The following is a 25,896-nucleotide window of genomic DNA, read 5'->3' on the forward strand; positions in this document are numbered from 1 at the left end:
CTGTTTATTTGGTTATATTCGTAAGAATTTGGTTAATAAAAGAATGGCAATCTTCTATCTTCCATTTCCCCAATCCATCCATTTTATGTTTCGTTATACCTTATACGACTAAATAAACAAAAATAAATCATTCTTATTCTATACACTTTTCGATATTTTATAATTGGTACAATAAAATCATTGATTATTTAATTTAAATAACTTTTATTTATTTCTCTATTGAGCATATAAGTCAATTATTTATTTTTGAAATTCCAAATTTATGAAATTATGTTTGCGTAGTACGAAGCGTTGTAGCTTGTTAAGGCGTTTTACATTTTTGAAATAAACTCAAGCATGTTTCGTGTGAGTAGTGTCGAACATGCTTTTAGTTAAGAAATCGTTACAAATGCCTCTAGAATGAATATTTATTTTCTCGGCAATAGATGGCGTGGTTATCAACCTTCGATAAATTTACGTGGACGTTGTCAATGTCAAAAGAACTGTCAAAACAAATACTGTCAGTCCAGTGTTGAGTGAGAAATTACTTTTGAAAGAGCGCTACGATAAAATATAATTATGCTCATAAAATCTTACTACTACTGAGTGTAATCTTGAACTAGGCTTGTTTCATTCCTATTAATTAATTTTCCATCAACCATGGCTCAAGAACTAACCGAACTGTGCCAGTTGTTGTTCCCAGATTCCAGCAGCGGTAAGAATCTATTCTACATCTAGTATTCCAGCGAAATGTTTGCCACTATTATGGTATCAGTTAGTAGGGCGATGCTACAATACCCTTGTGACTTTACCATTGCTCCATTGATTATAACACAAAGCATACTTATACCATTTTCCATGCATTATTATATTTACTAATATCCATTAAAATATATTAATTTTAGAAAATGCAGAGTACTTCAGTGAAATCAATGAATACATTAAAAAACTGGGGTCGCAAAATTGGGATCACATAAGAAAAGAGCCAGAAAGATTGACTGAAGAGATGAACCAACTGACAGAGCAAACTCAAGACCTAGCGTTTACAAATTACAAGACATTTGTGGAGACAGCAGAGATTTCACGGACCATCATGAAGGACCTTGGGAATTCTAAAGAATCACTGACAAAGTTTCTTGAGGCTACGCCTGACTTTATACAGGAATGTGAGAATTTTTCGCAAATGGCTGGAAATATTGTTAAGGAGAAAAGGTAAAATAAAAGTACATATATTCTAATAGAGCATGGCAACTCTGGAAACATTTTCTATACAGGAAAATGTAATCATGTATCAATTGAACAGCATGGGAAACAGTACTTTAACTTATGGTTGTGATAACTTAACCCATTCAACTCTAATCACAATATACTGTCATTATGTTTCTAAAAAAATATAGTAATTACATTGTGAGTTGACCGCAGGTCCAACACCGAAGACAGATTATTCGGTCACACACCACAGAGCAACATAGACCTACATGCATATGCATAAAGTTCAATTTCAGTTTTGACATTGTAAATACTGAATTGTCTGTTATGTTGTAAATTCCAGTCGCTACAGTTCCATTCGCAACCAGAGTGAGAAGTTACTGGAACTTTTAGAGTTGCCTGCGTTGATGCGTGAAGCCCTCTCCGCCGAGGACTATGAAAGCGCTTTGGATATCTTCACTTTCATCCGGAACTTATCTAAGCGGTATTCTGAGATACCCTTAGTTCAGGTTTGTACACAATGAATAACTATTTTTTTTTTAATTTAAACACCTATTGGCCCTTTCAATTCTTTCAAAAAATTTCTAGAAAATGTTTTCCTGTATTTGTAGTAAAAGTTTCTGCATCCCACATGCCTTACAGATGTAGTGCATAATTGTTTTCCTTCGTATTTTCTCGGAAACGTTCGTATTTGTCATGCTACTTCAGTCAACCTCAGTACTTTTTTACCGAGACTGACTGAAATAGCAAGACACGTTCGTACGTTTCCGTGAAAATACGAAGGAAAATAATCATACACTACATCTAAACCTTACCTAGGTTATGCCTTACACAGCATTGCAATATAGCAATTGCAAATAATCTAATTAACTTTTATTTGCAGAATACGACATCCGAGATCATGACCCTCTGGTTTGAGACACTATATCATTTGTTCAATCAGCTCCGATATGATTTGCCGCTGCCGCAATGTCTTCAGGTAGTTTTTATTGCTATGCAATTAAAGTTCAAAATAGGATACTAAAGACAGGACGCTTACCACAAGGATTTTCGTACATTGACGGCGACGACAGGCGACTGTTGCTATCTCTATTGCACGCGCATAATTATATTCCTGTCACGCTTGCATAGTGACATTGACAGCTGGCATCATGGGCAGCAATACTATAATTATAATTGTTATGAAATTAAAGTTCAAAATAGGATACAGATTGATTTAATTATATATTTTAGATACTTGGATATCTCCGAAGAGCCAACACCGTATACCGGTCGACGGATGACGATGGCAGCATTCAATACACAGGAAGCAAGACTAACACATCTGATGGTCTTCATTTGCATTTTTTGAAAGCAAGAAACGCTTGGTTCGAAAAAGCTTTGGAGGATGCCAAAAATACCGAATGTATGTATTTTTGACTAAAAAAAAAACAAAAGGAGGTTATTGTATTCGTCTGTATTTTATTTATTGTCATAAATAAATTAAAACAAAAATAACGTGGTATACCTACTCAAAAAATTACATGTCACATACTTACTTTTTAATTTAACGTGCGTGTAATTTTTTTAAGTAGTTAATAAGGTTCTATTATTATAATTGTAATGTATTCATGTTTAAGCTGATGGCCGTGTTGCCTATGCATCAATAAAAAAAAATATTCCTGAGGAACAGCTAAATTACAGCTTGGCAAAAAAGAGTAGAAATTAAAAAAGCAGTAACACTGTAGTGTCGTCCCTTTCAGATCAATTTATATAAGAGAACAGGACGACACTACAGTGTTGCCACTTTTTAATTTCTACTCTTTTTTGCCAGGCTGTAGTAGGCGAGTAGGTACCATACTTTGTTTTAACCTGCATTTTGTATTCATTGCAGCCAGCGAAAGACTGTTGAGGAGAATAGTGGAGTTGCACCGAATTCACCTGTTTAACGTACTGACGCAGCACAAATCAATATTTCTCTCCGACGCCCACGAGTCCAGGGCGAGAGAAGACGAACTGAATGGAACTAGTGCCTTGTCTTGTTGGTTGAAACAAAAGGTACATGGTAAACCTTAACCTTTTGACCGCAAAGTATGTAAAATATGTCAACTGACGCGTGCGGCTGCAACCCAATATCAACCTTCATGCATTCGGACAAGGTTCACGTTCAAAGAATCAAGTCATAGAATAAATAATAGTACTACCGTACAGAAAGGAAACTTCCTACAAAACCGAAGTTTGACAGCGGTTCAGGGTCGAATCATGCTGTCCTTTTCTAATATATGGCACTATCCCTTTAGGCTATTTAGGGTTGTCAAAATTCAAGCCTTTATCTTATTTGTGGTCGTGCACGCAAAGGGACATCAAGTTGTGTCAATCCTAATAATTGCTCGGAGCAATGCTGAGCCGAGCGGAGCAAAGTTTGGCCAAAGTCAGGAGTTTCGCACCCCTGGTCAAGCCTTGGTTGTCACAAATGCTCATTTTGCCATAAAGATTTAGGGTCTTAAGAGGATTGTTTTGCATATCGTTAGGACTTCCGACTTCTATTTCGAGGCCTTACTAATTGAATCTAAAATACAATGATCTGCATTATATTATCTTGTTTTTTGCAGGTAGAAGTTTTGGCCCAAATCCTAAACCGAGACTTACAAAACGAAGACGAATCCAACTTCGAATCCCTATTTAACCAGTGTATGTATCTCTGTCTATCATTTGGAAGAGTCGGCGCGGACATGAGATGCACTCTGACCCCGCTCTTTAGAAAAAATCTTTTGGCACTATTCTACAAAGGATTAGACAAAGCGGAAAACCACTTTGAGAACCAGATGAAGTCGTATAAAGTGCCTACTATAAAGAATGTGCCACGACCAGTGAATGAGAATGCTTCTGCGGGGCCTCCAGAAAGTCTCTTAGACTATTATCCGTTGGCTGAATACTGCAATGGAATGTTGATAGTACTGAATATGTTAAGAAACACAGCTCCATTGAATATAGTGAAAGAAGTATACAATGCATATAGGAACTCCTTGAACCAGGCTGTCCAAGTGTTAACGGCATTTTACCACAGAGAACAACAAGCTTTTACGGATATCGAGAGGCAGAATTTTGTTTCGTTATGCATTTGTTTTACTGAAGATTTCGTGCCGTATATATCGAAGTGCCTGTCGTTATCGTTCCCGTCCACTCAGATTGCGGAGCTCCTTGGTGTTACTTTGACGGTTTTACAAGAAAGCAAGCTTCTGCACATTGACCAAGTCGGTATTTGCGAGCCTTTGAATAGTATTACTGGGCTTACTATCAATTGAAATATGAATTTTATGTGTATACAACATATTGTATGAATTGTATCATAATTTATAATGTATTTATAATTTTAACTATAAGAAATCGACCTCGCCGAAACTTAAACACCGATTTAAGCTAAACAATATACTTATAGAGAGAACGCATAAGACACAAAGTTTCGGCGTGGCGTCCTTATCTAAGCAAATAAAACGTTAAAAAATAATACAAAAGCTTTTTATTGAAAAAAGATAACATAAAGTTACACTTATAAAGGTTAAATAAACGCTTGTAAGGCACTGCCTTCAACAGGTAAATAAATGGAATGACATAACAAAGCTAAGCTTAACTAAACCTAATCTTTTTGACTCGTGATTTCCCCTCATCGTTCCTGGAGACCTCGTAGTAATGCGTGACCTTGTCCACATTGCCGAGGGACTCTATGAATTCCTTGTCGTGGGTGATGATGATGAACATGAAGTTCTTTTGTCTCATGCGCTCTTGGACTATCTCGCCGAGAGCAGAGCATAGGCTCCGCACGTTTTCGTGGTCTAGATTTGTTGTGGGTTCGTCTAGGGCTAGGATGCCGAACCTGAAAGAATATTTTTGATTATCCCTTTTTCAGGCATAATACGATTTATCGACCACATAGGTGTCAATTTAATTTCAACCTTAGCATTCCGATTTAAGGTTCAAATTAAGATTCGACAAAACGTAATTATTTGGATTTGTTGTCCTTCTAGATTGGTACAACCTGGAAAAGGGTTATACATACGAGTTATTTGTTAGTTTGTTTAGGCTCCCGATGTTCGATTGAGCTGGAATTGGAGACCAAAGATGGCCACACTCGTCTTGATATGTAAGATGATCGTCGAAAGAAAAGTTCTTTATATCGTAACGAGAAGCTTACAATACGTCTACATGCAATGCAATTGCGTTGTCCGTCCACCTTGTCGAGGGCCTTGGTACGCAGCGCTTTCGAGTCCGTGTTCACTTTCGTTACTCTAGGGACGTCTGCTAGCTAGCGCGGGTGCACGGAGCCAGCTAGCGGTCGCCCTAGGACTTAGTTGCCTTAAAGTTTACTCACCTAGAACTAAACGTTTCTGCGAGAGCCAATCTTATAATGAGACAGGCTAATACTTTTTGTCCAGCACTGCATCGCCCCCTCATATCGATCTCAACATTGTTCTTACTTTGTACAACTCTGAAACAGTAATTCATAAACGAATTAGATTGTATCATAGATAATGGGAAATACAGAGATTCGTTAAGTTTAAAATATTATCATGGTATAATAATATACTCCGCCTGGTACTCTATTCCCGTCTTTTCTAGGTCACCTAACTGACACAAGCCTACGTCATTATGCGACAGCGCTATATGATAATATGCGATAGCGCTATATATAGCGGCCATGTTATTGTGACGTAGGCCTGTGTCACTCTGGGAATAGAAGACCATGTTTTATTAGACCATGAATATTATAGCTGCGAATTTAACAACTGAAGAAGTAGATGGCGCTACCGGCAACATAATGTTATGTTATGTACAGTCGCCATCAGATATATCGGAGCGGTCAAGGTGCTCACAAATATTTGAACCCGCCCTCTATTGTCAAGGCGTTAGAGTGCGTGTTTAGATATTGGGAACACCTTGGCCGCTCCGATATATTTGACGGCGACTGTACATACGGTACATACAAGCTCAAGCGCTAAAATTTGAGAATTCAGTTCATAGGCGGAGTTTTATTTGCGAAAAAATAACTTGGATTTGACCGGGTGACTACTCCCCAGACCTAAATTGCCTGAAGCTGAATACGCCCTAGATCCAGTAAACACAAAAGACACGCTGCCGAATAGCGCCATCTACTCCAGTTGGCAGAATTGCGGCTGTAATATTTTGCACTACTTGTCTAAGTATTCTGATGTTTGAGAGACTAGTTTCCACAAAATGTATGGCGCCGTACTACGCCGTCTACTTGAACTGTCAAATTTTCGACTTTATTTTGCACTACAGTAGAACCTCGATTATTCGAACTAATTGGGACAGAATTCGGATAATCGAAACGTGTTCTTTTGGACTATATCAAACAAAAACCACACCTTTTTCCATAAAAACAGGATAATTGAGGATTCGGGTAACCGAGGTTTTACTGTACATTCTATACTCGTATTAGTATTCGATATTAAACAATTAGAAAAGCGTTATTACTTACCTATAATCGTATTTCCGTCTTTCCATGTCAGCAGACATACTTGATTCAGTCTTTATCTCTATATAGTCAATATCGTTTCCTCTGTATATCTTCCGCCACATTTCCCTGAAAGTTAACTTTCATTTTAATACCGATAATAAAATCTTGAGTGTTAAATTGTGAACCTTATGCAATGACGTTAAGGTCTAGTCTGTGTTCTTATATCCTAGATACTAAAATGACAGTTGGGTTGGAAAATTTGTCACTCACACAATCATCCCGTTTTTACAAGCTTTTATTTAACTGGCAATGATTGTTTGTATGATGTTCCGGTCAAATCTTGCAAGCTAAATTAGACGATTGAGTTGAAACTTTACATACATATGTAAAGTTGAGGTGACAATGCAATATTATGGTACCATCGAGCTGATTTGATGATGGTCACGTGAGACTCTGTAATAAAAAACCGGCCAAGTACGAGTCGGACTCGCGTTCCAAGGGTTCCGTATTACCCAATTTTTAACAATGTATTTTTATATGTAAATCGCGAGTGAATTGCCTTTAAAAAACCCGTAGGGGTCGGATCAAAAACTAAGTAATTAGTCCGACTCACGCTTGACTGCATATTTCTAATAGGTTTTCCTTTCGTCTATAGGTAAAGAACTATATTATATTTTTTTCAAAATTTTAGACCCAGTAGTTTCGGAGATAAAGGGAGGGGAATGGTAAATTTTTGGCTATTTTCTTAAATAACCATTAAACTATTTATTTTAAAATATCTTTGAGATTCTCAAAATGAGCTCTTTCATTTGATATGTAACACGATATAGTTTAAAAAACATTACATATTTTTTAATTTTCTCATTTACCCCCGAAAAGTGGCCTCTATGTTTAAAATTCATTTGTTAACGTAAATTTCAACTTGATTGTTACTTTTGGAGAAAATGGGCCGTGACAGACAGACGGACAGACAGACGCACGAGTGAACCTATAAGGGTTCAGTTTTTTCCTTTTGAGGTACGGTACCCTAAAAAACGTAACCTAATTGTGTTTGGGTTTGTTAGAATTGTCTCGAATAGTATTAGTTCCTGTTGAAACAATAGTACAGTCGGCTATAAAAGCTTGTATCAAAAATTAAAATTTGTCAAAAAAATTGTAGATATGAAAAGTTGAAAACAAGGTATACTGTTGGTTCTCATACCTTATGATAAGATTGATGTTCTCCATTTTTTCTTTGTGGAACTCCATGAGACACTTTTCTAAAGCCACAGAATACTCTTTGATATCTTTTTCTAATGCTTGCGTCACTTTCATCTCGTAGAACTTTTCCCTGTATTTCTTCTCGACGTCCTTATTCTGAGCTTTCTTTAGTTCTAGCCTATTTTGTTGCAGTCTTTTCTGTAGAAATCAAAAGAATAATGTAATTTATTTCACTCCACGTCTTTGGCTTTATTAGGCCAATTATAATTAGTCTTAAACATCAAACAAACAATTTTTCAGCAAATAGGCCACAGGGGCACTTTTACATGTAAAATTTTTACAAGTAATAAAAATTACAAAATACAATTACAAATATCTAATAATTGACTTTCCACGGGCACCTTTATATGGCGGTGGGCGCTTAAGCTGTTATTAAAGGCGATCCAATACTAATGCGCGTTACGGGACGTAAGCGCCAAAAAGTACCTTTTCTCAAAAATGGACGACAAAGTCGATTGGTCGCGAAGCGCGTAGTTTACGGTCAGTCAAAAATTAAAAAGTTAAAAACATTGCGGTCTCGATTTTGGGACTGCAATGTTGCATTCAAATTCCGTTATTTGTCGTGTTCCAAACTTTTTAAAAGTTGAAATGGCCATATCAAAAGAAGGCACAGGCCCATTAAACAGCCAAACAGATGATTAGTACTTATAATTATAATGTTGGTACCGCGACTATTTAACTGTCTCAAATAGGTTGGCGTATTTTCGGCAGAAAAATACACTTCTATTTTTTAATTAAAAAAATAAAAAGGCGGCAAAGCTAATTTTTTCAATTGTTTCTACTTTTTTCTGTGAAAATATATACGTAAGAACGTTGCTTCTGTAAAATATTTCTATTATATTTATATTTCTTGCACCATTTTTGGGAAAAGCACTATATATGACTCGGCTGGAAGGCTACTTGCTGGCTTCGGATTCAATTAAACGGACTCCCAAGGTCGTCTGTTTAATACGAATCCTCAGCCTGCAAGTAGCTACTTCCGAGCCTCGACAATAATGTACTATTACCCGTGGAACATCACATATTATTATACATACTTTAATTTCGTTTAATTCTCCTTCGGTAGTCGCTTTTTCTCTGAGCAACTGTGTATGCTTATTAATTAAAGGTCCCTTTTCGGAGATCATATCCATATTGACGCCGCTCATCTTCTCATTGATTTCCGCTAATTCTTTATCACAGCTAGCAATTTCCGTTAGGGCTTTCCTCAGTTTGAGATTATCGTCTAAGTCGCGTTTGTAAATCTGTGGAACAGATCAAATTAGTTATTATTTACTAAAACGGGACTTAATCGCGTAAAATTTTGTTTTAGTTTTTAGGGTCAAATACCTAAGTACCACAAAACTACAAACTACCAAGTTAATGCCCAAAATGTAAACTTTAAAATATCTTCACAGCTTTGTGAATAAAGTGGGTAGCTGGTAGATACATAGATTATGGGTGAATCAACTTTTCCTTGAAACACATCACAAAAATGCACTCTTTAAAAACCATGATTTTAATAGATTTAGATTTAATAAACATTTTTTACCATAACGATACGCCCAGGCCCCAATTTCACCACGGTGACAGGTGCGACAATTGTAAAATCACTGTTGCTGACGTCACAGGCATCCATGGGCTACGGTTACCACTTACCATCGGGCGGGCCGTATTCCTGTTTGCCACCATCATTGTATTATTTAAAAAAACTTTATTATATCGGAAAAAAACAGATATTTCTTTTGCGAAGTTTCTGACAATTGTCAAGATTTAGAAGAATTGTAGGTAATTCTTGACAGGTAATGAGTGATATGTCGGAATTTCGTGACAATTGTAGTGTTTCTTGTGATAATTGTCATAAACTTAGCAAGAGAAATATCTGTTTTTTTCCGATATAATAAAGTTTTTTTTAATAAAACAATGATGGTGGCAAACAGGAATACGGCCCGCCCGATGGTAAGCGGTAACCGTAGCCCATGGATGCCTGTGACGTCAGCAACAGTGATGTTTTACAATTGTCGCACCTGTCACCGTGGTGAAATTGGAGCCAGTCCTTTGTCAGCTATATACTAAGCAGATCGCAGATACTAAAACACGCAATTAAGTACAGGTATATGTCAAAAAAATGCCACTGATGTTTCTTGGCCGATAGGGCAGAATAACTTCAAGAAATAGTTGATACAAAATTGTGTTCAAGATTACAGTCTAAAACGTGACGTTTTATGGTAAAGGTACATACCTGGCGGTTAGCGCTCACGTCACGTAGCGCCCCATTAGTATTGGAGCGTCGTTAATAATAGCCTAAGCGCCAACCGCCATAAGGTACCTTTACCTACGTCATAAATTAGTTCGCAATGACTACCTCTTGCTTGGCCAATTCATCCTTCAACGAGTCTATTCTTTTAGTAAGAGTGTTCCTGTCTGTCATAATCTGTTTCTGCCGTTCCAACAGCCGCTCGTTCGCCTCTTTTATTTTATCCATTTCCCGTTGAACGTTCTTCTCTTCATGTTGTCTTATCTCTATTATAATGGTCTTCACTTTATCGAATGAGTTTAAGATTTTCGTTATAAAGCTTCGTTTAGTATCGATTGCGGTTCTGTAAACGAGAATTATTACTGTTTATAAACTTGACCGCCAAACACGTCAACTGACGCGCGCGGCTACAACCCAATATCAACCTTAGTGTGTTCTGATAAGGTTCACGATGACCCGATGACGCGCCACGCACGATAGTCGTGGCGTTCAAAGGGATATCTATCAAGTTACTTTCATTCATAACTTGCTTGGAATGTTGGTCTTGGTCTAACTAGTTTATCTATCGTTGTTTAGGTAAATAAGATGATTAATGGTCTGAAAAAGGAATGGCCATGTGCGAGTAAGACCGCTAAAAATAAAATGTATCTTTAGACAATGTAAAACGGTAAAACGTCAATTTGCTAGTTTACACTTTTTACCGTTTCTATTGAACTCCATTTGGTAGTAAAAATACCGCAAAAACATTTACTCGTAAATGTTTTCACACTTTATTTCCAAGGAATAAGATTCAATATTGTACAAAAATGCTAGCTTGAACATACCTATTCTTTTTTACTGTCTCAGTCTTGGCGTTTTCCTTCTCTTTAAGTTCCGCTTTGAGCGCTCCGGTGGCGTCCTGTAGCTGTTTCAGTTCTAGAGCATACTTCTCGCTGTTTGCTTGCAATTGCTTTAGGGTTTCTTGCAAATTATGTAACTCTTGAACCTAAAATAATATAAGAACATAAGATTTACACTCTCTTTAACCTTTTGACCGCTAAAGACGTCAAGTGACGTGCGCGGCTACAGCTCAATGTAAACCTTCGAGCATTGCGATAAGGTTCACAATGACGTGCCGCTTGCTTGTTCAAATTTGATCATGGCGCGTTCCCAGCTGTTACCACCAAGTTGTTACTTGTTATCCCTATAGTTCGTTTTTTTTAGCATTAGAAATAAGGTAAACAATCTTGACGTGTCTTTTTATTGAAAAATACGTTTTAAAAATAAGTCACGGCAAATATGTGACAATTATGAATCTAATACGATCATTTATATTCTTCTGCTTTCATAAGTAATAGTTACTGATTTTTAAAAAGCATTTTTCAATTAAAAGACATGTCAAGATCGCTTACCTTCTTACTAATGCTTAAAAAAAACGAACTATAGTAACAGCGGAATTTTTAGGTCACCGTGAGCAATTCAGCAAAGAGATTTCGTTGGAAAGGAAACTAGGTACTGGTACTGGGAATCATTTATCTTCTTTTACCCTGTGGTAACTACTATTTTTTATATTAGTTGCTCACAACAGCCTACCTTTTTCTGTATGTTGAGATATTCCTCCTTCAACTTATTCTTGGACTCAGCCTTGGTCTGCAATTTCTTTGAGTGCGCGTTGAGCTTCAACTGAGCACTCTTGACTCGTGATCGAAGCGTGCTGATCTTTTGTCTCAAGTCAGTTTGCTTTGCTGTCGCTTCGTCAAGCGTCATATCGGATTCTAGGCCTCTGCATTGAGATTTTATGGCTTCTAACTGTCAACAAAAGATTCAAGTAAAACACTTTTACATAATTAGCCTATTACAAATTTACAATTTAAGTATGAAGATAACTTAGAGGATATAACCAATGGAGACGCCATGTCTATAATTTTCGGTACAAAATAGTCTGCCGTTTTTTGCGGGGGAGGGGCACATCAAATGTATACGTAACGTAAACATAGCCATGTCAGATAAACGTCAGTCCATACATGTGGTTGACCATGGTATAATAATATACTCCGCCTGGTACTCCATTCCCGTCTTTTCTAGGTCACCTAACTGACACAAGCCTACGTCATCATGCGACAGCGCTATATGATAATATGCGATAGCGCTATATATAGCGGCCATGTTGTTGTGACGTAGGCCTGTGTCACTCTGGGAATAGAAGACCATGTTTTATTAGACTATGTGGTTGACCATTGGCCGCCTATTTTCGACAGAGGGGAACGCCTGTTAATGACCACTCCGTTTGGTTATATTCTCTCAGGAAGCTAAGGTTCTGAGATGAAGTCTAATTTCATCATCTTCCTCGCGTTATCCCGGCATTATGTTACGGCTCATGGGAGCCTGGGGTCCGCTTATTGACAACTAATCCCAAGAATTGAGGGGAAACTAGGCCTTAGTAAGATTAGTCCGGTTTCCTCACGATGTTTTCCTTCACCGAATTTGAAATTCGCGTCTTTATCAACTGACATGATGGACGTGTTTAGTACAGATGTAGTGCATAGTTATTTTCCATCGTATTTTCACGGAAACGTACGAAAGTGTCTTGCTATTTCAGTCAGTCTCGGTACAAAAGTACTGAGCTTGACTGAAGTAGCATGACGAACGTTTTCGAAAATATACGATGGAAAACGATTATGCACTACATCTGTATATATTTTATCATTTAGCCCCACGCCGCTTCGCACATTAGCGAAGAGCGGGCACTCCATCTGTGACTGGTATTCAAAAGTAAAAAATATAAGTAAGAATTTTACAAGAAAAAGGATACATTACGTTTTTAGTGATACTGTTGACTTCAGTGATCATCTGGTCCATGAGCGGCATGTGGCCCGCGACCTGCTTGGCTGTCTGCAACTTCTGCTCTGGTTCCATCAGAGACATCGATATTTCTTCGACAGACTCTGATATTGCTGAAATGTTCTGAAAAAATATAAGTTTAGAGTGACTACCAGAATAACTTGCATAGTGGACAGATATATCATCTATAGGTTGATAGGTGAATAAGCCTGCCATACAAAATAGAATAGAGAACGTCGGACCCAATGGCAAATCAATGTTCAAAATTTTCTAAAGATAATAATTATGATGTGCATCAACACATAAAAAAAAATGTATGACAAATATATAAGTTTGCAGTTATAAGAATAAAATATTACAATACATACCTTGTCCACATCACCAAGTCTTTTCTCCAATTGTGGTATTTCCTTCTCTTTTAATGACTGAATTTTTTCATTCAGGGATCTCATACCGAGCAGTTCATCTTTCTTGGCAGAGGCTCTTTGCAATTCTTCTGCGATTTTATCCAATTTCGCCGGAACATTCATTACTTGAGTTGTCAGTTGGGATATTAAGTCGGTCACCTGGGTAAATAGTTACATTAATAGGGAATATTAGAAGAAAGAAGAAGAAGAAGAAGAAAGACATTTATTCCATAAAACACACATACACAGGACAATAAGATGAAAGAAATAAGATAATTAGAACAGCAAAACAAAGACTATTACGCAAAACTCTGCGTAGGGGGCGCCACTACCACTATCCATCACAATCTAGGAGTCTACCACGAAACAAGAAAATCGAAATTTCGTTATCTAACCTTTCTATCACTCTTGCATATTCGAAAGATAAAGGGGCAGATAACAAATTTTCGATTTTCGCGTTTCCCGGTAGGCCCTTGTTAACAAACCGTCTTGATGCATCAATGACATATTTTATTGTCTGTGAAAACTTGTTTCAAAAAATAGTTTAAGGCACAGTATGTACAAGTTACTCTATGGTTTACTAGCTAGCTTAGTGCTGCACTCTGGCAGCAGAACATTGCATTAATATCCCCAATTGAAAAATAAGTGAAAAATCACTTTCAATATAGTTTAGAATAAAAATATATCTTACTTCAGAGTCCGCATCAAATCCACGGTTACACAAAGGACAACATTTGTTGTCTTTGATTTGTCCTTTGTATTTGGTGATTATATACATCGATGATTGTGCTAAATTATGATCTTCCTGTAACAAAAATACGTATTCTCTAGTGTATTTCTAGTAGAACAGATCACACCACCACCACACCACACCACACACACCACCAGACCACTGATCTGATCAGATCGGGGAAAACCACACACCACCAGACCACAGATCTGATCAGATCGGGGAAATCCTGAAGAAAGGCCAGGTCAAGAGCACCCTAAATTGGCGAGCGTGTATGAGGAATGTTATGAAAGTGAAGGAAGCGAAAGAGGTATGTCAGGATCGTAGCAAGTGGAAATCCGTGGTCTCTGCCTAACCCTCCGGGAAATAGGCGTGATTATATGTATGTATGTAAATAACACCTTGGAACTTTAATACACGTGGAATCTTTTTGTACTATTATTAGAAAGGTACTGCTTGTGCATATGACAAAATCTGAAGCTTCATCACAAGGTTTTATGAAACAGGTCCCTGACCATCGACTTTTTATGCTGCGACGATCATTCAGCATCTCTCGAACTTGCAGGCAGATGTTTAAAACTTTAAGAACGCCATTTGACTTTGATCCTTGTATGTGATTTGAAATGTAACACATATCTGTGAAAGAATAAGGATAAAAGTCAAATGGCGTTTTAAAAGTTTTAAACATCTGTCGAAAGATGGCAGTAAATTCATTGCGACTACATAATTTACTTTGACAACAACTCTCTATACACTCTATTCTCTTTGCTACGGGTATGCGTTTTGTGTTCCACGTTGGGTGTCAAATATAATATTCGGTAATGGGCGCCAAGTATAAAATTTGGCGACGAGAATTTAACGACTGAAATATGGTATGATTATTATGTATAATCACATTAATCACGTACCTGCAATTTCTCTACGGTACTATTTAATTTAGCCAGTGTTGCTTCATAAGACTGGGTACCACAAGCCTTGTACATCTGGTCTTCCGCTTTCGTCAACTCGCTGCGGCGGTCGTTCAGCATCTCTCGAACGTGTTTGCGCTCGGCTTCTTGACTAGTCACCTTATTATACAAAAAAAAAGAAATAAGTATTGCCCATTGGCACAAAACCTGGCGGAGTGGTAAGTTTTTGGCGTGAAACAAAATACTCTTCTGTCTCCAATATAATGTTTTTTTAATAGTCTAGGGATCGTGTGCGAAGGAGAATCTGCCACCTCGTGACCTGAGTCAAACATTTGTGCCATTCTCAACCAAAAGGGTACTTGTTGTCGACTGTCAATAAGGCGCTATTTCCATATAGCTTCAATTTGAAATCAACCTTATCGATAACCGACAATGTACCTTTTGGTTGATGACGTCACATTTACGCTTAACGTTTCTAAGTAGGTGCTATCCCCTACTGTTCGCGCACGCTCCCTTGTGCGATTCAGGGTCTGCCATCTAATGCCTAAACCAAAAAGTTACACTTGCCATCAATAATTTAATTAAACATATGTATTAGTGGCCTCACCTCAATATGTTTCTCCTTCAACTTCTTTTTCATAGATTCCACCTCCGCTGATATTTCCAAATCAAATTCTTGTATGGCCATAGTAAAACCATTCTCCGGCATTCTCCCCAACAGTTCTGTGATAGCAGTTCTGTGTTTGTTCTTTAAAAGCATCAGCTGTTTTTCCTTTTGCTTCAACGACTCTTCGATTAAATCTCTTTCTTTTAATTTTGCGCTTTGTTTTTGAAGCTTCGTTACCTGAAATATTTGTAGTAATTTTTGAATATGAACTTTAATTTCAATGCAATAATGTTCAAAATACATTGTATCGGTAACATACCTTTTCATTGAGTTGTTCTAATTCATGTTCATGTTGCTCTATAACTTTTTCGTCATCATTAATCTCTCTTTGACATTCTTCTGTGTTTAATTCTCGTACTGTTGATTCATATTCTCTACAAATATAAATAATTCATTGTACTATTATTACATTACATTTATGAAAGTTTTCAGGCAAACAATGCGCGGATTTTATTTGCTTGATAAAAATAATATGACAATACATATAATATTAATATATACAAATTAAAACTGTAAACCCAAAGCCCAAATGTTCAATATTTACATTCTTTTATATGTAAGGATGAAATTTGTAACTGATTATGTAAGAAAAGATAACCAGGGTATATCGTGTAGCACAACGAAAGACCTACCAAGACAAATGCTATTTTAAATTGTCTAGAAATAAAATTTAAATTGGAATGGAATGGAATGGAAGGCCTTTTTATAGGCATCTGGGCGGCGACAGGATATAAGAGTCACACTAAAAAACATTTAAAAGATACTAAAATAAAAACAAAATGTTTACTTACTCTTCTGCAGTTTTGACTTTTCGTTCCACCGTTTCCAATCGTAGCTTTGATTCGTTGGCATCCATTATCTCTCTTTCAATCTTGACAATATTATTCCTTACAGTCTTAATTTCTGACTCTTTATTTGATATTTTTTGTTCATGGCGGGACTAAAAAAGATGCTAAATTATAATCAAACGTCGGACTATAGGGGGCAGTTTGAGGGCAAGGTAAGGTTTACAAAAAAATCTTAACTTACGAGTATTATAATGTACCTAGTATTCAAAATTTAAAGGATATAAAAAAAATTAACACCTAACTAACGTACAGCCTGAGAGCCGTGTTCATAGAACTTGACATGCCCAGTTAACTCATTTGTTTTTCACGCCACTGTTCGGAAATGTGGCAATAGATGGTCTAAAACCAAGCTGGAAAGTAGGCAATAGCTGTAGCACCTGAACCACCACTACTACAATGTTTCATTGTTATCATCATCTGTCATTGGTGACGGTTAGCTACAGCAATGAGTATCATTTAAAACATAAAAATCAATAAAAGGTCTTTTTGGCGCAACTTTTTCCTTCAAAAATAAAATTAGGTTATTTACAGGACCAATTTTTTGTTAAAAAAAAAATGTCAAAACCATTCATTCATTCAGTTCATTCGGTTCACGCATAAGGCGTTTTTTACTTTTGTAGCTGTTTGTGTTTTTTTTAGCAAAAACGCTTCTAAGTTTAGAGTCGGTTTGAAGCAAACAACAGAAAAACGCCTCTTAAAAGTGTTAAAAAAAGTAAAAAAGGCGGGATCGGAAAATACTCACTGAATTGGATAGTGTAAATTGTGTTTGACTAAAAAATACAAAAAACAGTAGATACGTGTTTCTCACTCGCTCACTATAAAAATGAGTTCTTCTAGTGAAGAAAATTATATTCTTACGCTGACGCCTAGCGAAATTCAAGAGACAGCTCTGACAGTGGCTAGTAATTTGCTACCAGAGATATCGCGGGCTAGTACTTATAGTTATGCAAATGTTTTCTTATTTCCTCGCAGTAGTCGTGAAAAGCACTATGTAATGCCTCGGCCGGAAACGCTAAAGATGGACTCATATTATTTGAGTCAAACTCACTCGTCCATCTTTTAGCGGTTTTCCGTCCTCTCCTACAATACAATGTATTACTATTGTTCCTTTCTTACAGCTGCAATTGTCTGAGTGACGGATAAAGCCAAACGAACCTTTTCGCCATTTTGACTTATGTGTAGTCCAAGTACGTTTATAAATAACGCAGTCAGTTGCTATGATATTTGGAATTTCACATTATAAATACTAGGTAGGTACCAAATACTAAGTACAAATACTCGAAAGTGAATTGATTGATTTGTGAACCTTACCTATCATTCTGACATGCCACGAAAATGCCCGCTGGAGTCCGACGTATGATTATAATACATCATCTAATATTATTATATTATTCTCTTTATTCAATTAGGGTCTTAGGTTAGGGTTTTACAATGTGAGTATAAAAGTAAAATATAAAAACACTTACAAAACGATAAAAAATACATATAAACACATTATAAAAAAACCTAACCTAGGGTGCCGCCAGCAGCGGGGCAAGGCCCAAGCTACCGGTGGTCAGGGCTGCAGAGAGAGGAACCGGCGGACTATCCGCGCCGTGTCCAAGATCACCGCCTTCTGCATCTGACCCTTGATCCAACCACCTAGCGAGAGTCTCTCAAGATGTTGGTCGAGACTCTTCGCTATTAGACCGTTCACTGAAACGACTATCGGGACAATGATCGTCGAATCAACATCCCACATGGCGGTTATCTCGTGAGCCAAGTCTAGGTACTTACTGGACTTGTCCTTCTCGGCCTTCACGAGATTCTCATCATGGGGGATGGTGATGTCAACGAGCACGGCCCGACGTTGCGATCGATCTATTATCACGATGTCAGGCTTATTGGCTACAATAGTCCTGTCAGTGATGATAGATCGATCCCAATAGAGCGTGGCACGACCATTCTCGAGAACAGGCGCAGGTAAGTACTTGTAGTACGGTACTTCGCGGTCCACAAGGCCGTATAGAAGAGCAAGTTGCTGGTGAATAATCCTGGCTACGAGATTATGTCTGTGCAAGTACTCGCCGTTAGCAAGATGAGAACAACCGGAAATGATATGCCTGAGTGACTCTCCGGGACGGCGGCATGCCCGACAAATGTCGACCGTACCGTCCTTCAGGATATATTTCCGATAGTTGTTCGTCATCATCACTTCGTCCGCAATTGCACAGGCAAAACCCTCGGTTTCTCCGAAGAGGTCCCCGAATCGTAACCAGTTCACCGACGCGAGCAGGTCCACATCGGGTCCCGTGAGGGCCTTGTAGAACCGCCCGTGTAGCACCTTACTCTCCCATGCCGCCTTGCGATCCGCAGTACTTAGTACCACAGGTTTGCGCCAGTTCTCGTTTGCCAAGGAGAGCGGCGTGAGGTTCCTGTCTACTGCCACCACATCACGATGCATCCCACACTCGTTGTTAAGGAAATAATTCCTGAGATTGTACACCTCGCGGTTGCGGAGATCCTTGGCGTTTAGGAAACCTCGGCCTCCACACTTCCGTGGGATGTACAATCTCATAACTGACGAGCGTGGGTGTAGCATGCGATGTGTGGTGAGCAGTGACCGGACCCTCCGATCCAGGGCGTCCAGCTCGGTCTGAGTCCACCTTAGTATGCCAAAGGAGTATGTGAGTAGGGGCATTACCCAGGCGTTGAAGGCGCGCACTTTGTTGCCTCCTGACAAAAGACTGTTAAGGACTTTTGTGAGCCGACTGAAAAAGCGCTCCTTCACCGACCGTCTAATACCCTCTTCCTCAATACCCAACGACTGTGACATGCCAAGGTATTTATAGGTTTCTGATTCAGAGATAGATCTGAAAGACATTGTCTCAGAGAGTTGTAAATTTGTTGAATTTACAACCCTCCCCCGCTGTACATGCATAACCGCACATTTATCGACACCAAACTCCATGTTGATGGCACTACTGAAACCTTCGGTGGTTTTCAGTAGCTCCGACAAGTCTTGGCTATTTGGTGCAAATAATTTGAGGTCATCCATGTACAGAAGGTGAGAAATGATTTCACCCTCTCTCCGAAGCCGGCAACCTAGTCCCAAATCCTTCAGCAGGGTACTGAGGGGATTGAGAGCTAGGCAGAACCATAGGGGACTCAGACTGTCACCCTGAAATATTCCTCGCTCAATCCTTATAAAATCCTGCGGGTCAGGGGGGTCATCCCCGCCTCCTGGTTGACGAAGGACTGTGGTCCACTGCCTCATACACGCGCTTAGGAAGGCTCTCAAAGCTGCATCCACTTTATACAACTCTAAGACCCTCCCCAACCATGAATGAGGCACCGAATCATAGGCCTTCTTGTAGTCAATCCAAGCGGCTGAGAGGGCCCCCTTGTTCCGCCGGATTTGTTGGCAGATGGTCATGTCTATGAGGAGGAGCTCTTTAGTACCACGGGACCCAACCCTACATCCATTATTATATTTATTATTAATGTGCAATGTGGCGAAATTCTACTACTGTTAGTAACGAATCAATCCAACATACAGTGCATGTATACCTGTATAGGTAGAATCTTGGTGAAACAAATCTAAAATATTGTACCCAAGCTACCTAACACCTACTTGTGTTACCCAATATTCAAATGCAAATCATTCATCATTCATTCATTAACTATAAAATTTTGTTAACACACAATTACAATATTTAATCCTTAGTCCAAGTACAGACAGAAAAAAGTTATCACTTGGGTGCTACATTTTAAAGTCATCTGTATTGATTGTACTCAATGATTTTAAGGCTTTTAAAGATATGGTCATAAGTCACTTTGGCTTGGCCATAATCAATTGATCACTCCCTCGGTTATTTCTATAGTTTGGATATACTTTTACAAGTGCAGAGTAAATTTTCAGCACTTGTATTAAATTATAATATAAATGATGAAGAATAAACAAAATGTCATCTCATCTTCCTCGCGTTATCCCGGATTTTTGACACGGCTCATGGGAGCCTGGGGTTCGCTTGGTAACTAATCCCGAGAATTGGCGTAGGCACAAGTTTTTACGAAAGCGTTTGCCATCTGACCTCCCAACCCAGAGGGTAAACTAGACCTTATTGGGATTAGTCCGGTTTCTTCACGATATTTTCCTTCACCGAAAAGCGACTGGTAAATATCAAATGATATTTCGTACATAAGTTCCGAAAAACTAATTGGTAAGAGCCGGGGTTTAAGCCCGCGACTGTCGGATTGAAAGTCGCACACTCTCACCGCTAGGCCACCAGCGCTTAGGAATAAACAAAATGTAAAATGTAATATGTATAAAAATACTCACAAGCGCATCTATACTAGCATTGACTAGTGACTGAAGTTTGTTCTCTTCTGTATCAGCCAAAGATTTCAACTCCTCAAGATCTTTCTGCAGAGATTTAATTTTATCTCTCACCGTGTTAATTGCTGCGTCTGCTTCCTCACTTGACTCTATAGGTTGGATTTCAATTTCTGCAATGGACATATAAATAAATGTGTTAAACCCGTTTAACCAAAGTTAAAAACCATTAATGAAAATATTTCTCTTCTGTCTTATAAATCTTATAATATAAAGGGCGAAGACAGTTAGCCCTTTCACTATTATTTAACATGCTTCAATAAAATGCGACTATTTTCGAAGTAATAAGTGTCAATTGACCTAAGCATCCCTTTTATTAAAATTCAATGTTGGACTGACATTTAATTTTGTTCGCGTAAGTAATGAATTTTTTTTTCTAAAGCGACACTTTAATATACCCAAATAATGTTAGCTATGAGAAAATCAAATACTAACCCAACCCAAAATAAATCAACAATGGAATAGAAGGCCTTTTTATAGGCCTCTGGGCTAGAGGATAAACTTCCAAATGCTGGATAAGAGATACTTACCAGCCAATTTAGCCGTTTCCACAATCATGTTGTTCTTTCTATCAATCCGATCCTGGTTTTGGCTTTCCAATAAAATCAGCTTGTTAAACTTTACCTCATTGGACGTTTTTTCATTGGCAATCTTCTCCTCATCCTTATTGAATGAGAATATCTTTTTATAGGACTCATCAAGTTCTTTTTGCTTTGCTTTGGCTGTGGAGCCATAACTGTCTGCCAATAGGACAAAATAAAAAAATTATAACAAAGATCTTCCATGATAACATTGGAGCAAACTTAGAACATGGCATTTTGAAATGAATACTGCCTTACAGCAGGCGTGGCTCACTCCGCGATTTCGTCACGTCGCAACAAGTAGCTACAAGTACATCCGTCCCACACCAATTTTGGTGACTAGCCATAGGCCTCGCGTGGCGCTGTCGCCACCTAGCGGTCATATCTGTCCTAATCGTAACAGACGCGTTTTGTTAGAGAGTGAATCTTCTGTACCTAGTACTATTATTTAATCTGTGCTTACAGTATGGTCAGCATCAAATAGATAATGACGGCCAAAGTGGCAAAACACCTATATCGTAATTCGTAACATACCTTTGTTACTATAGAAATAAGGATCACTATCTTTTAGATGTACTAAAGTGATAAGCATTTTCATGAACTAAATATAAAAGAAAATAAATTTAGGGGTAGTGAAATGTACGCATCCATATTACATCTTTATCTTTTAAGATACAGTGAAACTATACTTATATTTTCCTGTAACTCTGTGATTGATCCTTCAAAAATATTCTTGATAGCTTTCTTCAGCTCCTGTTCTTGTGTTTGGCAATGTTCCAATCTGCAAACAAATATTGACTGTATTTATACTCAAACACACCCACCTAGTCAGTAGAAAAAGGCGCGAAATTAAATTTTTGTCTCTCCCACCTACATTTTTTTAAATTTGCGACCTTTTTCTACTGACAAGCTGGGTGTGCCAGAGTATAGTTTTTTATATAAGCAAATACCAAAATTACCAAGTTCGTAAAGTAATTAGTATTACATTGAGATAGGTACAGATAAATATACAAGCAGACCACATGCATAAATCTACCAATCACAGAATGTTATCCCAACATTTTTAGCCATAACTCACTTGGGGAGCCTAGGATAAGCTTGATACCCTAATCCCAAGAACAATTAAATAACGTATTGATTACCTTGCTTTAATTTTTTCTCTCTTAGATTCAAATGCAACTAAATTCTTCTGTAATGTCTCTATTGCTTTCAGTTTTTCCGTGATTGGGTTAAGCTCCTGAGTTATTTTGGACACTTTAAGCTCTGCGTCAGAGATACGGCTCTCATCATTGACAACATTTAATTTTTTCTTGTCTAGTTCATCCTTTTGTTCACTCAGGTGGGCTACACTTTGTTCTAAAAGTAAAAATACATTAATGTTATTAATGGCAGAGATTAATAAGGTGCAGAATTGCAGATGCACTCTTCATTAAAATCAAATCATAAAGATGTGCATGACATATTTTTTTATTACTATCAGTATCATACCATATGTAATATTATAAATTGTTGTTTCACTCATAAATTCCACTATGTATGCAGTTAAAAATTAAGAAAAGTTTACCTTAGGGTGGTCGTCCACATATCCAATTTCTTTGTCCAATTTGTATTGCGTCTCACATTTTGCTTAATGAAATAGTGCGACGCAATGACATTGGACAAAGAAGTTGGACAGTTACATTGGAATACCACCCTTATGTACAGTTTTAAAAAATCGAGCACATATCGGACTTTACAAGCACAACAATTATTAAATATTATACACAATAATGAAATATTATAAAAATCAAACATGCAATAAACAGACTACTTATAAATAAAATAAGAGTAATATTGGCAGTTTGTATTATTTACTTGTCTCAGCTACTGCAAAACTTACATAGATCTAATGTTATTTGCTTTTTACTTAACTTCCTAATTGAAGTTAATATGTGCTACACTGCTACAGGTAAAGTGTCATTCTATGGAACTTGCTAACTATGTAAACAAACCGCCATATTGAAATTGTCAAAGAATGATGAATTTACTAGTGACTTTTGTTTACATGGTTAGCAAGTTCCATAGCATGACACTTTTGTACCGTGAGCCTTAGGAGGTTAATACTGACCTTCAATATACAATTTTTATAAAGAATTTAACTCACCTAGTAACTTAATAGATGTGGCATACTCCTTCCGGATCTTTCTCAGCCGATCAAAGCAAGCACTGTATTTGTCAGCATCAAATATTTCATCAAATCTTTCCTTGACTTTCTTGCCCTCATCCAGGGGCCAGCTGGCATCTTCTTGGTGGCAGAATATTACTGAATTTAGAATTGCTTTAGAGACACCTGGAAATAATATTAAAAATTAAGTAGATAATCAATTGGTTCACATTTGTAACACAACTAGGCTTGTGTCGGTCATGAACGAAGAACTGTTAAGAATGAAATCCCATCAAGGACCGAAAGGAACTAAATCCTTTTGCACGCTCTTAATCTTTCGGTCCTTTAGTTCAGTGGGATTGGTGAGCGCTTGACATGAGTGAAACAGAAAATAGACTGAACGAAATAGTTCACAATGACGCTGGCACGAGTGCGAACGAGACAAAAGAGTGACAAACAGTCCTAAACCTGAAAAGTATGAAGGAAAATCAAATAATTGTTTTTATTGTGTCAAGCTTTTGAATGTTTAACCGTCATATAGTATCGTACAACTTAAATCGTATTTCAGTTGCCAAAAATTTTAAAAAACTACTGTAAAATCGATTCATATTCATTTCAGCTCTCAATGACCGAACTGAACTAAAGGAACTAAAAGACCGAACTAGTTCGTTTGACTGATTGACCGAGAGCGGAGCGCTCTCTGTAGTGACCGAGCAGGCACAAGCCTAAACACAACTAAAACATGGTAAGCTTATTGGGGGTTGGTCCCATAGTAAAAGTTGCTCAGTATAATCCCAAAACCTCCCTGGCAACAGGAATGCAGTTATTTTTTACCAACCGTGTATAAGTGCATGTTATTATCTGTATGTGCAAACAGGCCTGTCTTAAACTATGCTGGGGCCTTTGGGCACATAAGAATTTGGGGCCCTTTTGGAAAGTAAAAAAGCGAATTAAACTAACATTTTTCTACTATGATCTTCTATTTATTTTAGGTCATCAAATAATTATACTGTCTGTCCTTAGGGGCCCCCTGAGGATGGGGGCCCTGGGCATGGGCCCCATGCACCCTTATGGTAAAGACAGTACTGTGTGCAAAGCTTACCAAGTTCTAGATGCATTACAGAATCCAAGTCGGCGCATCTGGATGATATATCTTTTACTCGTCCCTGTTCATCAATGACTGAGAGAAATGAATCTAAAGTTTTAAACACTGGTTTCTTTTTAGCCATGCAAGTTACTTTCATAGATCTTGACACTTCTAGTTGTTTATCATTGGCATTTACTATCTGAAAAAAAAAACAAATCACTACACCTTATACAGGGTGACCTTAGCCATTGGACAAACCCTGAAATCCCACGTAGGGTTACTTCTCAGAAATGCTCTAACGGTAATATTTTATTAGTTAGAACAAAAGATAAAAAAATGTAAAACAAAGTCCGCCACCGTGTCTAGCTGTTTGTGTGTTCGCAATAAACTCATGAACTACTGGACGGATTTTCATGCGGTTTCACCTATCGATTGAGTGATTTTTGAGGAAGGTTTAGGTGTATAATTTGTTAACCCGTGAGAAGCCGAAGTGGGTCGCTAGTTTCTAATATGAGTAAACATGTAGTAAATTAGACAAGTACATACAAGTAGTGGCATAATATAATATTGTCAATTTCGTGCCGGTACTTATACGAAAATTCTAACCTTACCTTAAGTCTAACTTGACCCTGAACTTCAGTTGTTCTGTTAACTTTCGTGTCGTGGACAAAACATTCGTTTCGGCTGCCTGGTGGCATCTGACCCGTGATGGCATATCGAATGCTTTCAATGATTGTAGTTTTTCCACAACCATTTTGTCCAAGGATAAGAGTCAACGGTTTATCGAATGATATCCGTTGTTCATCGGCATCATCGGGGCCAAAACTTCGTATGCCTCGAACAGCTAACGACTTGATTCCTGCCATTAATAGAAGAAAATAAATAGTATAATCTACACGTGATAGCTACAAATGAATATTGTTTTCGCGCCACCAAGACCGAAAATGAAAAAGCGCCGACAGACAACAAATCCAAATGAAATGTTTTTTTTTTCCAAACTTTGATCATAGACAATCTAGAAAATAAAATGTCTAACGAGTAGTCTTATTTTTTTTAATTAGCAGTAATGGGATCCTTCTGTATGATTCGGACCATCAGTGCAAGGCAGTTGAAAAAGCATTTGATACAAGCCTTTGATTTGGACTACATGATTTGTTTCGAATGTTGGCAAAACTGCTTTGTTTATATTGT

General features: G+C 37.8%; 2 protein-coding genes across 2 annotated transcripts; one reads left to right on the top strand and one right to left on the bottom strand.

Annotated features, from left to right (window-relative positions):
* Nucleotides 1-508: 508 nt before the first annotated feature.
* LOC134796028 (conserved oligomeric Golgi complex subunit 8) lies at nt 509-4,599 on the top strand. The gene is made up of 7 exons (XM_063767943.1): nt 509-694; nt 885-1,191; nt 1,532-1,697; nt 2,072-2,167; nt 2,422-2,593; nt 3,062-3,225; nt 3,780-4,599. Exons 1-7 carry the CDS (start codon nt 640-642, stop codon nt 4,470-4,472), a joined length of 1,653 nt encoding a protein of 550 aa, XP_063624013.1. The 5' UTR covers nt 509-639; the 3' UTR covers nt 4,473-4,599.
* Nucleotides 4,600-4,670: 71 nt separating this feature from the next.
* On the bottom strand, nt 4,671-25,663 carry LOC134796018 (DNA repair protein RAD50-like). The gene is made up of 22 exons (XM_063767927.1): nt 25,317-25,663; nt 24,721-24,904; nt 23,619-23,804; nt 22,618-22,831; nt 22,165-22,256; nt 21,425-21,634; nt 20,841-21,007; nt 16,463-16,611; nt 15,931-16,045; nt 15,612-15,848; nt 15,005-15,163; nt 14,058-14,171; nt 13,328-13,525; nt 12,936-13,082; nt 11,712-11,927; nt 10,964-11,124; nt 10,248-10,482; nt 8,941-9,147; nt 7,845-8,041; nt 6,665-6,769; nt 5,537-5,653; nt 4,671-5,041 (listed from the first exon to the last, which is right to left on the bottom strand). Exons 1-22 carry the CDS (start codon nt 25,569-25,571, stop codon nt 4,795-4,797), a joined length of 3,912 nt encoding a protein of 1,303 aa, XP_063623997.1. The 5' UTR covers nt 25,572-25,663; the 3' UTR covers nt 4,671-4,794.
* Between the last annotated feature and the right edge of the window lie 233 nt (nt 25,664-25,896).

Source organism: Cydia splendana, chromosome 13 (genome assembly GCF_910591565.1).
Source record: "Cydia splendana chromosome 13, ilCydSple1.2, whole genome shotgun sequence".
Classification (NCBI taxonomy): domain Eukaryota; kingdom Metazoa; phylum Arthropoda; class Insecta; order Lepidoptera; family Tortricidae; genus Cydia; species Cydia splendana.